The following is a 15,387-nucleotide window of genomic DNA, read 5'->3' on the forward strand; positions in this document are numbered from 1 at the left end:
TCCCCCTTTGCTGCTATAACAGCCTCCACTCTTCTGGGAAGGCTTTCCACTAGATGTTGGAACATTGCTGTGGGGGACTTGATTCCATTCAGCCACAAGAGCATTAGTGAGGTCAGGCACTGATGTTGGGCAATTAGGCCTGGCTCGCAGTCGGCGTTCCAATTCATCCCAAAGGTGTTCGATGGGGTTGAGGTCAGGGCTCTGTGCAGGCCAGTCAAGTTCTTTCACACCAATCTCGACGGGGGCATTGTCATGCTGAAACAAGAGAGGGCATTCCCCAAACTGTCGCCACAAAGTTGGAAGCACAGAATCGTCTAGAATGTCATTGTATGCTGTAGCGTTAAGGTTTCCCTTCACTGGAACTAAGGCACCTAGTCCGAACCCATTTCATGAAACTCCAGACGAACAGTTCTTGTGCTGACGTTGCTTCCAGAGGCAGTTTGGAACTCGGTAGTGAGTGTTGCAACCGAGGAAAGACGATTTTTACGTGCTATGTGCTTCAGCACTCGCCTGTCCAGTTCTGTGAGCTTGTGTGGCCTACCACTTTGTGGCTGAGCCGTTGTTGCTCCTAGACGTTTCCACTTCACAATAACAGCACTTACAGTTGACCGGGGCAGCTCTAGCAGGGCAGAAATTTGACGAACTGACTTGTGGAAAGGTGGCATCCTATGACGGTGCCACGTTGAAAGTCACTGACCTCTTCAGTAAGGCCATTCCAACGGCCAATGTTTGTCTATGGAGATTGCATGACTGTGTGCTTGATTTCATACACCTGTCAGCAACGGGTGTGGCTGAAATAGACTAATCCACTAATTTGAAGGGGTGTCCACATACTTTTGTATTCATCGTGTACTTTGTTCAGTTAGTTAAAGACGTCATTGAAACACTACAACTGGACTTTGGTTTCTCTGCCTTGCTATCCGCACACTCTCCCAACCAAGTACATGTGGTGTTACACACATCCTGAATCTTGTGATGGCAGACAATAGGAGTAGTTATAGCAATAGGAGTAGTTATAGCAATAGGAGTAGTTATAGCAATAGGAGTAGTTATAGCAATAGGAGTAGTTATAGCAATATGAGTAGTTATAGCAATAGGAGTAGTTATAGCAATAGAGGTAGTTATAGCAATAGGAGTAGTTATAGCAATAGGAGTAGTTATAGCAATAGGAGTAGTTATAGCAATAGGGGTAGTTATAGCAATAGGAGTAGTTATAGCAATAGGAGTAGTTATAGCAATAGAGGTAGTTATAGCAATAGGAGTAGTTATAGCAATAGGAGTAGTTATAGCAATAGGAGTAGTTATAGCAATAGAGGTAGTTATAGCAATAGGAGTAGTTATAGCAATAGGAGTAGTTATAGCAATAGGAGTAGTTATAGCAATAGGGGTAGTTATAGCAAGTGTGTTGCTGTTCTCTACTAAATAACCTGGCAGTGTTAATTCCAGAGTCCTACACAATAATTAATGTGTGGAGGGAAAAAGCCTGGACACTCGCCACAGACGGCTCTCTCCTATAGGAGAAAAACACTTGTGTGCTGTGAAGAGGGCCACAGACACTGACAAGCTGCAAGAACAGGATGAAGACACCGAACAGGAAGTGTAAGCTGAGATGCCTGGGGAAGCCCATGCCTGGGGAGTTGGCTCAGGATGAGACCGAGAGAGATGCAGAGAGGGTCTACAAGACTAAGGTGCACTTTGTCATCATAGATACAGTCACTGAGAGCATCCATCAGCGCTTTCTGACACAAGGCACTTGTACACAGACTTTGCTTATCTGGATCCCAGCAGGTTCTCAGAGATAAAATATAATGGATTGCCCCAGACATCACTTGCTAAACTAAGCAAACTCTTCCTTAAATTTGCCAGCCGAGCATCTGTCAGCACTTTGCAGTGTGAGTTGACCAGTCAGTGGGAGAGGGTGAAAACATCAGCAGGGGAGAAGGACACAACCAGGAATGTGAGTGAGATACCAGCGGATGGACATGATGAAGAACAAGTGGAGAGGATGAATAAAAGTTGTTCAACATGTAAGAACTGTGCTGTATGTTGTTATCAACTTCTATGGTGGTACATCTTGTTGACAGAGGCTTACCATGTTATAGGCCTGGGATACAAGTTCCTACTCACCCTGTCTGTCATCCAGGTAACCTGTGAGAGGAGCTTCTCTACTCTCAAATTCACAAAACATCGACTCAGGAGCACCCTGATCCTACGATCACTTGGAGGCATTATGCTGATGACAACTGAAAAGGAAATCCTTATGGTCCTGGATACAGATGATGTCATTGACAGGGTGGCAGAGAAGAACTGCTGTGATGCCAGCTGACAAAAGGGTAGGGAGGGCAGAGAGACAGCAGAGGAGAACAAGAAGAAACAGAGACAGACAGAGTGACAGAGTGACAGACAGCAGAGGAGAATCACAGACAGACAGAGTGACATTAGAGGAGAACAAGGAGAATCACAGACAGAGAGACAGTGACAGCAGAGATGCATAGACAGACAGCACGACAGGGAGAAAACAGACTCAGAGGCCCAGTTATAGTGGTGAGTTGTATCGCCAGACTCCAGTGTGTTTTAACATGTATTTGTTTTAAATATGAGCCGGTTAAAAAGAGCTGGTTAAAAAAGGAAGAAGACCATGTTCCTTCAGTCACTGGTACACGCAGCAGGTTAGGAGAGTTAGGTTAAGGTTAGGAAAGGGGTTAGGGTTAGTGAAAATGCTCTCCTTACCTGCTACAAAAACTTCCAGTCTTAGCTGTATCAAGTGTCAAAGATGGCAGCATTCTCTAATAACTACATGCCTAATTCTGTTTCATACTTCTTCAAAGTTGATAACTAGCTTATTAGTTATTTTTTCAGTGATTCAATTCAGTAAGATATCATCATTTACAAATTGAAAGGATTATATTTACATGTACTAAAATACATTAATTCTACAGGTCAGTTCATCTCCATACTTCAAAACTCCTAAGAACTTCATAAATCCAGTGTGTGGGTCTTCCAGTGAGTTGGTGATGATTGAGGAACCATGGCACAGTTTGAAACCTTGATATGGACTGTAAGTGAAACATTTCTGATGATCACATGTTGTGGCTTGGCATGTTTTAAAACCAATTATCTATTTAAATATTTCCTCTATGAAATATAAATCGGTTATTATTAGCCTACTAGTTCTGTCCATTTTACTGAAACCTTCGTAGAAAAAATGTGGGGGAGAGAAGTACATTTTCAACGCTGACCTAGGTTATCTTTGGTGTCACACCTTTAAAGACAAAATAAGCACACCAGTGGGTGCCACCACACTCACAAAAGCCTGTTTAAAATGGTCCCACATAATTACAATAATTATATTTGAAATGGGAATATTTAGGTTAGAATTCTGTTATCTACTTCTGTAGGTTTTATGAATAAACACCATCAGCTTAGATTTTTGCGATTTTATTTCTAAAATGTTCTCTACTTCCAGATACCTATTATATTGGTGCTTGTAAGCATCGGATCCTGTATTGCATGTGGTAGAGCCGAGTACAGAATAGGGGATGAATGTTGTCCCATGTGTTGGCCAGGTAAGGACCGTCTCTTTACATCATATGAATCACCAGACATTAATACATAATCAACACCAACATATAACTTCTATACTTCTAAACATTGAACCCTGTTTCACATATGATCGCCCCATCTATAAATTAGGCGATAGAGATTGCATAATGTGTTGGCCTGGTAAGGACCTTGTGTATTTTTATGAGGGGTTAATTATAATAATAACAATACAAAAAATGTAAAATGTAACAATAATAATAATTATGATAATAATAATTACAAAACGTAATTATTTTCTGGTTTTCTTTTCAACAGGATATCGTGTAAATAGTCATTGCACCAATTCTACACGTATACCTTCCTGTGTGCGCTGTATTGACTCCACATTCCTTGATGAGCCCAGTGGGAAAACAACATGCAACAACTGTACCACATGTGATCCAGGTGAGAATTATGTGTTCTGGGCATAAACACTGAGCTACTTTACTATATCAGCTGTTGTTTTAATTAAATACAACAGGTTTTACATTTAGCTTCAGATACCAAGTGACATGTTTTCTCCATAGGTTTGGGTTTGAAGGTAAAGCAGCCATGTAGACCTTCATCAGACACTGTCTGTGGGACACTGGAGGGGTTCTACTGTCTAGACCCAACTAAGGATGGTTGTAGAGCAGCCCAGAGACACAGCAGCTGTAAACCTGGTCAATACATCAGCCACACAGGTATGTATTCATGTAAGTCTTCCATTGACATCAGTGCATGATTTATGCAGTCGTGAGTTAAGCACATCTCAAGTTAGGACCCTTAATGAGTTTCACCCTGTGTTGATGCAGGAACAACATCTGCAGATACTGTGTGTGCTGACTGCACTGGTGATACTTATTCAGATGGATCATTTACATCCTGCCAGCCATACACAGAGTAAGTAAATGGTTATTTCCCTCAAAATATAAACTAAATACTACAATAATATGCTCACATAGGAATGTAAAACTGAAAGTTTGATGACCAAATTGTTGATTACCAGTGGTCTGTTTCTCTTATTATAGATGTGATACCTTGAAGCTTCAGCAAATTAAACCTGGAACTCATTGGTCTGACTCTGAATGTGGACCACAGACCTCCCTTCCCATAGCTGCAATAATATATCCTGTTGTGGTGGTGGTGGTGGTACTAGCTGTGATAGCAGCAGTGACGGCTATTATGAAAACTAGAAGGAAAAAAAGAAAAGATCCTATATCTGGTGAGATTATTTGGGGGAATTGTAGTTTTATTTATTGTTTTAATTGCCCAGATGAACAAGTGAGAAATATCCAGCACTATATCAAATAAAAATATATTTGTCACGTGCGCCAAATACAACGGGTGTAGACTTTACTGTGAAATGATTGCTTACGAGCCCTTCCAAACGATGCGGTTAAAAAATAAATACAAATAGTAACACAAGGATTAAAATAAAATATACAAGAATGGAGGTATATACAGGAGTACCAGTACTAGAGCACACAAGATGAATACAATTAAATATACAAGAATGTTTTAAATATCATGACAATGCCATACAGTGTATGTTATCAATTTCTAAATTAGTTGTCTCAATGTTAATTCTTGTACCTTTCCAGAGAGGCCTTTTCAAGAGACACAAAGTCCTACAGAGGTATGTTAATGAATAACCCCCACAGTATTTTCTATCATACTCAATGTGGTAAGGAGACGGCTGACAGGAATGTATATTACCCCAACGGTTGCACTTTTTATGTTTTATTGAGTTTAGGTTTCTTTTTACTAGGTATCAGACACAGAGGGAACATCAATGCTGTTTGTGGGAACAGGTAAGGTAGCCTATAACTTATCAGAATGGTATGCTTGAGTTCATGAATTTCAGCCACATTTTCAGTAAAAATATTGATGATTAATTACTTTACATATTTTCGTTAACTTGACTACTTATGAATATTATGCTTACCAGATTCAACCCTCCAGGACATTCATCAGAACAATCCAGTCGAATGTGTGGTTCATTGGGTTGAAAACTAGACTAGGCAGTAGGGCCCAATTTCTGTCCACTTCATGGTAAATGTGATCTAGACTCCATTTTTAAATAAATGTTGGAGGCTGGCACATTTGTTTTGTGGTGTACAGATAAAAAAAAGACCATGACCTTAATAGATGGCCTGAAACCCTCAAATGTAACAAACAGATGATCCTACAACATCACCATGGACCTTGTGGAACTTGTGCTTCTGGTGATGGTGTACTGTAGATTCTGTTGACACAAACTGTCAAAGGACCTGCGAATAATATGTCCTGGACACTGGTATGGAAACATGGACTCCCCTTACATGTTGTGTGACCATGGATTTGTATAATCCCATTCACCACAGAGTAAACCACAAGGTACAATGGTGCAAAGTGTAGGCGATGTCCAGTGTGTGACCCATGATGCATACCAATGGAGCAAAGGTTTTATATAGCATATTATGTCATTCATAGTGGCGTATTGTATTGCACTTTTTTGATTCCATGGGTTTATAATGTCCCCTCTTGGGATTAATAAGTAGCGGGTCTGCTATAAAATATAATTATGTTCAAGTGTTCCAATGACCTTAGCTACATTGTAAAAAAAAAAAAAAAAAAAATATGAAAGCAAATTGATTGAAGCAAAATGTGAAAACTGCAAGGGTGTTATTTCACTCAGATGTGTATTTTAGAGTAAATTCAATGCCAATGGGACCAAATCAATTCTGAGATTCCAAACGAGGAAGATATTCGAAACCCTTAAAAGTGCATCTTTCCTTCCTAATTTAAGAAATGTAAAATTATATTTGTGGATTCATTTGCTTCTACCTTGATGCCTTTCATGAAGGTTTTTGATTTGCTTATTTTTTTCAGTAATTCGAAAACCTTCATAAAAGGCATTGGGTAAAGGTAAATTAAAACACACAATACAAATATAATTTTACATACATTTATACATCTTGATGCCCATTCAAAAAGGCAGTCACTAGTTACCACAGCCACGAATTCAAACTCCGCCCATTTCTACAATTTATCTTAAAATGTTAATTCAAGCCTAACCTTAAATTAAGACCAAATTGCTAATTTGTTTTAATTCATTTTTACGAAATAGCCCATTATGACTCTGTGGCTGTGTTAACTAGTGGGAATCCTTCAAAAACAGTACGGGACTTTCATTTCACGGTCATTTTTTTAATTTTTAATTTTATTTCACCTTTATTTAACCAGGTAAGCCAGTTGAGAACAAGTTCTCATTTACAACTGCGACCTGGCCAAGATAAAGCAAAGCAGTGTGATAAAAACAACAGAGTTACATATGGGGTAAAACAAAACATAGTCAAAAATACAACAGAAAATATATATACACAGTGTGTGCAAATGTAGTAAGTTATGGAGGTAAGGCAATAAATAGGCCATAGTGCAAAATAGTTACAATTTCGTATTAACACTGGAATGATACAGTGGGGGAAAAGAGTAGTGTCAGCCACCAATTGTGCAAGTTCTCCCACTTAAAAAGATGAGAGAGGCCTGTAATTTTCATCATAGGTACACGTCAACTATGACAGACAAATTGAGATTTTTTTTCTCCAGAAAATCACATTGTAGGATTGTTTATGAATTTATTTGCAAATTATGGTGGAAAATAAGTATTTGGTGACCTACAAACAAGCAAGATTTCTGGCTCTCACAGACCTGTAACTTCTTCTTTAAGAGGCTCCTCTGTCCTCCACTCGTTACCTGTATTAATGGCACCTGTTTGAACTTGTTATCAGTATAAAAGACACCTGTCCACAACCTCAAAACAGTCACACTCCAAACTCCACTATGGCCAAGACCAAAGAGCTGTCAAAGGACAACAGAAACAAAATTGTAGACCTGCACCAGGTTGGGAAGACTGAATCTGCAATAGGTAAGCAGCTTGGTTTGAAGAAATCAACTGTGGGAGCAATTATTAGGAAATGGAAGACATACAAGACCACTGATAATCTCCCTCGATCTGGGACTCCACGCAAGATCTCACCCCGTGGGGTCAAAATGATCACAAGAACGGTGAGCAAAAATCCCAGAACCACACGGGGGGACCTAGTGAATGACCTGCAGAGAGCTGGGACCAAAGTAACAAAGCCTACATCAGTAACACACTACGCCGCCAGGGACTCAAATCCTGCAGTGCCAGACGTGTCCCCCTGCTTAAGCCAGTACATGTCCAGGCCCGTCTGAAGTTTGCTAGAGTGCATTTGGATGATCCAGAAGAGGATTGGGAGAATGTCATATGGTCAGATGAAACCAGATCAAACTCAACTCGTCGTGTTTGGAGGACAAAGAATGCTGAGTTGCATCCAAAGAACACCATACCTACTGTGAAGCATGGGGGTGGAAACATCATGCTTTGGGGCTGTTTTTCTGCAAAGGGACCAGGACGACTGATCCGTGTAAAGGAAAGAATGAATGGGGCCATGTATCGTGAGATTTTGAGTGAAAACCTCCTTCCATCAGCAAGGGCATTGAAGATGAAACGTGGCTGGGTCTTTCAGCATGACAATGATCCCAAACACACCGCCCGGTCAACGAAGGAGTGGCTTCGTAAGAAGCATTTCAAGGTCCTGGAGTGGCCTAGCCAGTCTCCAGATCTCAACCCCATAGAAAATCTTTGGAGGGAGTTGAAAGTCCGTGTTGCCCAGCGACAGCCCCAAAACATCACTGCTCTAGAGGAGATATGCATGGAGGAATGGGCCAAAATACCAGCAACAGTGTGTGAAAACCTTGTGAAGACTTACAGAAAACGTTTGACCTGTGTCATTGCCAACAAAGGGTATATAACAAAGTATTGAGAAACTTTTGTTATTGACCAAATACTTATTTTCCACCATAATTTGCAAATAAATTCATTAAAAATCCTACAATGTGATTTTCTGGATTATTTTTTCTCATTTTGTCTGTCATAGTTGCCTGTAATTTTCATCATAGGTACACGTCCTCATCTTTTTAAGTGGGAGAACTTGCACAATTGGTGTCTGACTAAATACTTTTTTTCCCCACTGTAGATGTGCAAAAGATGATGTACAAATAGAGATACTGGGGTGCAAATTAGCTAAATAAATAACAATATGGGGATGAGGTAGTTGGGTGGGCTAATTTCAGAATGGCTGTGTACAGGTGCAGTGATCGGTAAGGTGCTCTGACAACTGATGCTTAAAGTTAGTGAGGGAGATGAATATGTAGTGAGGGCCAGCCAACAAGAGCGTACAGGTCACAATGGTGGGTAGTATATGGGGCTTTGGTGACAAAACGGATGGCACTGTGATAGACTACATCCAATTTGCTGAGTAGAGTGTTGGAAGCTATTTTGTAAATGACGTCGCCGAAGTCAAGGATCGGTAGGATAGTCAGTTTTACGAGGGCATGTTTGGCAGCATGAGTGAAGGAGGCTTTGTTGCGAAATAGGAAGCCGATTCTAGATCTAACTTTGGATTGGAGATGCTTAATGTGAGTCTGGAAGGAGAGTTTACAGTCTAACCAGACACCTAGGTATTTGTAGTTGTCCACATACTCTAGGTCAGACCCGCCGAGAGTAGTGATTCTAGTCGGGTGGGCGGGTGCAAGCAGCGTTCGGTTGAAGAGCATGCATTTAGTTTTACTAGTGTTTAAGAGCAGTTGGAGGCTACGGAAGGAGTGTTGTATGGCGTTGAAGCTTGTTTGGAGGTTTGTTAACAGTGTCCAATGAAGGGCCAGATGTATACAAAATGGTGTCGTCCGCATAGAGGTGGATCCGAGCGTCACCAGCAGCAAGAGCGACATCATTGATATACACAGAGAATAGAGTCGGCCCGAGAATTGAACCCTGTGGCACCCCCATAGAGACGGCCAGAGGTCCAGACAACAGGCCCTCCGATTTGACACATTGAACTCTATCTGAGAAGTAGTTGGTGAACCAGGCGAGGCAGTCATTAGAGAAACCAAGGCTATTTAGTCTGCCAATAAGAATGCGGTGGTTGACAGAGTCGAAAGCCTTGGCCAGGTTGATGAAGACGGCTGCGCAGTACTGTCTATTATCGATCGCGGTTATAATGTTGTTTAGAACCTTGAGCGTGGCTGAGGTGCACCCATGACCAGCTCGGAAACCGGATTGCATAGCGGAGAAGGTACGGTGGGATTCGAAATGGTCGGTGATCTGTTTGTTAACTTGGCTTTCGAATACTTTCGAAAGGCAGGGCAGGATGGATATAGGTCTGTAACAGTTTGGATCTAGAGTGTCACCCCCTTTGAAGAGGGGGATGACCGCGGCAGCTTTCCAATCTCTGGGGATCTCAGACGTTACGAAAGAGAGGTTGAACAGGCTAGTAATAGGGGTTGCGACAATTTCAGCGGCTAATTTTAGAAAGAAAGGGTCCAGATTGTCTAGCCCAGCTGATTTGTAGGGGTCCAGATTTTTCAGTTCTTTCAGAACATCAGCTGTCTGAATTTGTGTGAAGGAGAAGCGGGGGGGGGCATGGGCAAGTTGCAGCAGAGGGTGCAGAGTTGGTGGCCGGGTTAGTGGTAGCCAGATGGAAAGCATAGCCAGCTGTAGCAAAATGCTTGTTGAAATTCTCGATTGTTGTAGATTTATCGGTGGTGACAGTGTTTCCTAGCCTCAGTGCAGTGGGCAGTTGGGAGGAGGTGCTCTTATTTTCCATGGACTTTACAGTGTCCCAAAACTTTTTGGAGTTAGTGCTACAGGATGCACATTTCTGTTTGAAAAAGCTAGCCTTTGCTTTCCTAACTGATTGTGTATATTGGTTCCTGACTTCCCTGAAAAGTTGCATATCGCGGGGGCTGTTCGATGCTAATGCAGTACGCCACAGGATGTTTTTGTGCTGGTCAAGGGCAGTCAAGTCTGAGGAGAACCAGGGGCTATATCTGTCATGGCTAGAAGGGATCCAGCTTTAGTAAAATTAAAGTTGAAATGTTTTGCATTTTAGCTAACCCTAACTCATTTCCTAAAGTTAACCCAATTCTCCTAACCAGCTTTTGACAAAGGGTAGACCGGTTGTTTGTGACCCTGACATGCTTTGCAAGCTATCGTCACATGGGTCATTACTAGTTACCAAAAACACAAAGTCAAAATTGGTATATGGTTATCAGTTTGGTTAAGGTTAGGTTTAAAATAATTTTTCAAAGATAAATTGTAGAAATAGGTGAGGTTTAGCAATAATTCAGCCTGGTCTCATAGACTACACGTAACATAGTAAATGTAAATCCGGCACAATCATTAGTAAGATATGCTACGTTGCATATGGTCACACAAGATAGATGATTACTTAAGGCCAAAGGTTGTGAGTTTGAGTCTCATCACAGACAACTTTAGCATTTAAGTACTTACTACTTTTTAGCTACTTTCCAACTACTTAGCTTGTTAGCAAACCCTCCGCCCAACCTTAACCCTTTTAGCTAACCATTCCCTAACCCTTTAACCTAACTCCTAAACTTAACCCTAACCCCTAGCTAACCTTAGCCACCTAGCTAGAATTCGTAAGATGTCATACGTTTTGCAAATTTGTACATATAGTCAGTGATGTAGTGGTGCCTGGAGAATTGGGTATACTCTAACATTTCCCAAACGTCCTGCCCAGCAAAGAAAAGGCATGCTGTGTGAAAAATCCTATGTTTCCCCATATATATATATATATATATATATATATATATACACACACACAGTGAGGGAAAAAAGTATTTGATCCCCTGCTGATTTTGTACGTTTTCCCACTGACAAAGACATGATCAGTCTATAATTTTAATGGTAGGTTTATTTGAACAGTGAGAGACAGAATAACAACAACAAAATCCAGAAAAACACATGTCAAAAATGTTATAAATTGATTTGCATTTTAATGAGGGAAATAAGTATTTGACCCCTCTGCAAAACATGACTTAGTACTTGGTGGCAAAACCCTTGTTGGCAATCACAGAGGTCAGACGTTTCTTGTAGTTAGCCACAAGGTTTGCACACATCTCAGGAGGAATTTTGTCCCACTCCTCTTTGCAGATCTTCTCCAAGTCATTAAGGTTTCGAGGCTGACGTTTGGCAACTCGAACCTTCAGCTCCCTCCACAGATTTTCTATGGGATTAAGGTCTGGAGACTGGCTAGGCCACTCCAGGACCTTAATGTGCTTCTTCTTGAGCCACTCCTTTGTTGTCTTGGCTGTGTGTTTTGGGTCATTGTCATGCTGGAATACCCATCCACAACCCATTTTCAATGCCCTGGCTGAGGGAAGGAGGTTCTCACCCATGATTTGACAGTACATGGCCCCGTCCATCGTCCCTTTGATGCGGTGAAGTTGTCCTGTCCCCTTAGCAGAAAAACACTCCCTTAGCATAATGTTTCCACCTCCATGTTTGACGGTGGGGAAGGTGTTCTTGGGGTCATAGGCAGCATTCCTCCTCCTCCAAACACGGCGAGTTGAGTTGATGCCAAAGAGCTCGATTTTGGTCTCATCTGACCACAACACTTTCACCCAGTTCTCCTCTGAATCATTCAGATGTTCATTGGCAAACTTCAGACGGGCCTGTATATGTGCTTTCTTGAGCAGGGGGACCTTGCGGGCGCTGCAGGATTTCAGTCCTTCACGGCGTAGTGTGTTACCAATTGTTTTATTGGTGACTATGGTCCCAGCTGCCTTGAGATCATTGACAAGATCCTCCCGTGTAGTTCTGGGCTGATTCCTCACCGTTCTCATGATCATTGCAACTCCACGAGGTGAGATCTTGCATGGAGCCCCAGTCCGAGGGAGATTGACAGTTCTTTTGTGTTTCTTCCATTTGCGAATAATCGCACCAACTGTTGTCACCTTCTCACCAAGCTGCTTGGCGATGGTCTTGTAGCCCATCCCAGCCTTGTGTAGGTCTACAATCTTGTCCCTGACATCCTTGGAGAGCTCTTTGGTCTTGGCCATGGTGGAGAGTTTGGAATCTGATTGATTGATTGCTTCTGTGGACAGGTGTCTTTTATACAGGTAACAAACTGAGATTAGGAGCACTCCCTTTAAGAGTGTTCTCCTAATCTCAGCTCGTTACCTGTATAAAAAGACACCTGGGAGCCAGAAATCTTTCTGATTGAGAGGGGGTCAAATACTTATTTCCGTCATTAAAATGCAAATCAATTTATAACAATTTTGACATGCGTTTTTATGGATTTTTTTGTTGTTATTCTGTCTTTCACTGTTCAAATAAACCTACCATTAAAATTATAGACTGATCATTTCTTTGTCAGTGGGCAAACATACAAAATCAGCAGGGGATCAAATACTTTTTTCCCTCACTGTATATGTATGTATGTATATATATATTATTATTATTATTATTATATATTTATTTTTTTCACTCAAATGTATTATTTTTTAGTTTTTGCTCAATCTGATTGGGTGGGCCTGGCTCCTCAGTGGGTGGACCTGTGTCCACCTAGGCCCACTCATGCCTACACCCCTGATTCAAACAGTGCATGATGACTGAATTAAACATCACAAGTAGCCTACTAAACAAGACTTCTAACCAAACTTTTTCAATACCTGGTTTGCATACCCATTGTTGCCTTAGTTAGCATTTACTGGTAGATATCACAAGTTGAAACGTCTTTCCTACCCGCTACCGATTACATTCTGCTGCTTCATGCCAAAACCACGAGAGCGGCGCGCTTTTCCTGCCAGCAGATGATATTGCACTGAAACTAGACTATGTGCGGCACGCATGTGAATATATTTAGCATGCTTTGCGTTACAGATCATTAAAAAATAAGTGTTAGAAAGCATTGTTGTATAACATTAGTATTTAAACACTTATTTTGTAATGATCTGTAACGTTTAATCTATTGTCAACGTAGAGAGCGTAGACATTTTCTTCAGCAAGTGAAAATGGTATGCCTTTCATCTGAACAGTATTTCCTCCTTGGTAAGTTAGCGAACTGTATCTAGTTAGCGTAGCTACTGTCCTAATGAAAATCAAATAACGTTAGTCCAACTATCAAATTGGCTATTCTAGCTACCCCCCAAATGTAATCAGCGAACTGTAGCTAGCTACTAACGTTGTAGTATTAGCGAAGTCAGGAAGTGAAAATGGTATGCCTTCCGTCTGAACAGTATCACCCCTTGGTAAATTAGCGAACTGTGTCTAACTAGCTATCTTAGCTAACGTTACTGTCCTAATGATAATCAAATAACGTTAGTCCAACTATCAAATCGGCGATTCTACCTACCCCCAAATGGGATCAGCAAACTTTAGCAAGCTACTGTACAGTATTAGCAACTAACTTCGCAACCACCACAACCATGTGCATGCTTGTTGCCAAATATGTTGAATGCAAAGATTATGCTTTCATCCTTGGTGTTGAACCCTTAACGTTACTTGCCTAGCAGTAGCAGCACCAAGTTTGCCCTAAAAATGGTCGGCATGTGTAGCTACCACAATATATTTTACATTAGCTAGACTAGATTGATTAGATTAAAATACGGTTGTGGTGGAGCACTGGAAGTCGTGCGCACATTCAGAAGTTTCAAGCTGATAATGACTGAGCCATAAAATTACTACCAAAATCCCCAATGTTGATTAAATTAAAATTGTATGACGGACTTGTATACTCACCTGATGTTGTTAGGTTACAAGGTCGCTCTTTTCAGGTCAAGGGTGGATGCAACTTGGACCTTTAGTGTAGTAACACTCTTGACTCGACGTCTAGATCGATGTTGTCCAGTAGATTTCCACTTATTAATGGGGGAAAGTTTGTTATAACGACCGTTTAAATGATAAGTTCCTGTTTGTGCTATTGTCAACTCTTATGCCATTGTCAAGGGCATGACGATGACATTTTGGAACACCGACTGTCCAAACAGCAAGTTACAAATGACTAAACGGATGTGTGTCAGAGTCAGAAAGCTGTCATTTGCCGACATGGCTACGCTAGTTATCGTAGTAATGACAGGTGGGTGTGTGCGCCATAGAAATAAGAACGAATAGAAAGTGCGTTTTCGTTCAAGTCAATGAGTGCATAATGGGTGGAATGTCAGCCATTTTGCAAAGAAATACGTTCTATTGCATAAGCCACATCAGTTAGCATCATTTGAATTAACGATCTACATTACCATGGCAATCCAGCATCAGTTGATAAAACATTCCAAAATGCCATGGAAATTATTTCATCACAATACCAGGCAGCCATTGCAAGTGTACCCATACGTTTACCAGTCAATTTCCAGGGTTAGAGCTTCCAACTCCCTTCACTTCATTCTTATTTCTTTGGTGTGCGTAGTGGTTTAGGCTGATTGGTGGTGGTGCTTGTGCTTCCCATCACTCAGAAGTTATGTATCAACCTAAGGTGACAACAATGCCTGCCATGGAAGTTTCCCAGTTGCTTTGAATGTTCAAAATCATTGTAAAAACACTTTTAAACGCTCAAAGTATAATATTATCCAACTTTCAAAACAAGTCCTTTTTGGCTAGCCAAAACTAGCTAGCTAGGTACCTGTTTAGCTTTCTTGTACATTCACTAATTTGTTTCTAAACAATTAATAAGCTAATTAGATACCACATGTTCTTGTCAAACTGTCAACAGAGTAGCTAGCAAGCAACAAGATATGCCAAATAACAGTCTAAAAACAACTTGAAATAAATCAGATTTGAACAGTCAGACACAAGTCACAGATTTGTGGCTTGAAATATCCGATACCATATGCTTTTTGGCTGTTTAGACTGCGGGAAAAAGAACAGATTCTATTTGGAAATGCCAAAAAATAGAATCTGAGTCACTTCAAACTGCCAATGTGAACAGAGCTTTACAGACTTCCACTTAGCCTATTAAT

At 41.0% G+C, this 15,387-nt stretch overlaps 1 protein-coding gene across 1 annotated transcript in view; it reads left to right on the forward strand.

The window, feature by feature from the left end:
• The window catches only part of LOC311148022 (tumor necrosis factor receptor superfamily member 14-like), a 216,709-nt gene that overhangs the window by 174,010 nt on the left and 27,312 nt on the right, over window positions 1-15,387 (forward strand). Inside the window, exon 9 of the mRNA XM_084184905.1 lies at window positions 5,333-5,375. Within this exon, the coding sequence (XP_084041031.1) occupies window positions 5,333-5,375 (43 nt within the window). The remainder of the gene's footprint in view (window positions 1-5,332; window positions 5,376-15,387) is intronic.

Source organism: Coregonus lavaretus (assembly GCF_964263955.1).
Source record: "Coregonus lavaretus genome assembly, chromosome: 20".
In the NCBI taxonomy this organism is placed as follows: domain Eukaryota; kingdom Metazoa; phylum Chordata; class Actinopteri; order Salmoniformes; family Salmonidae; genus Coregonus; species Coregonus lavaretus.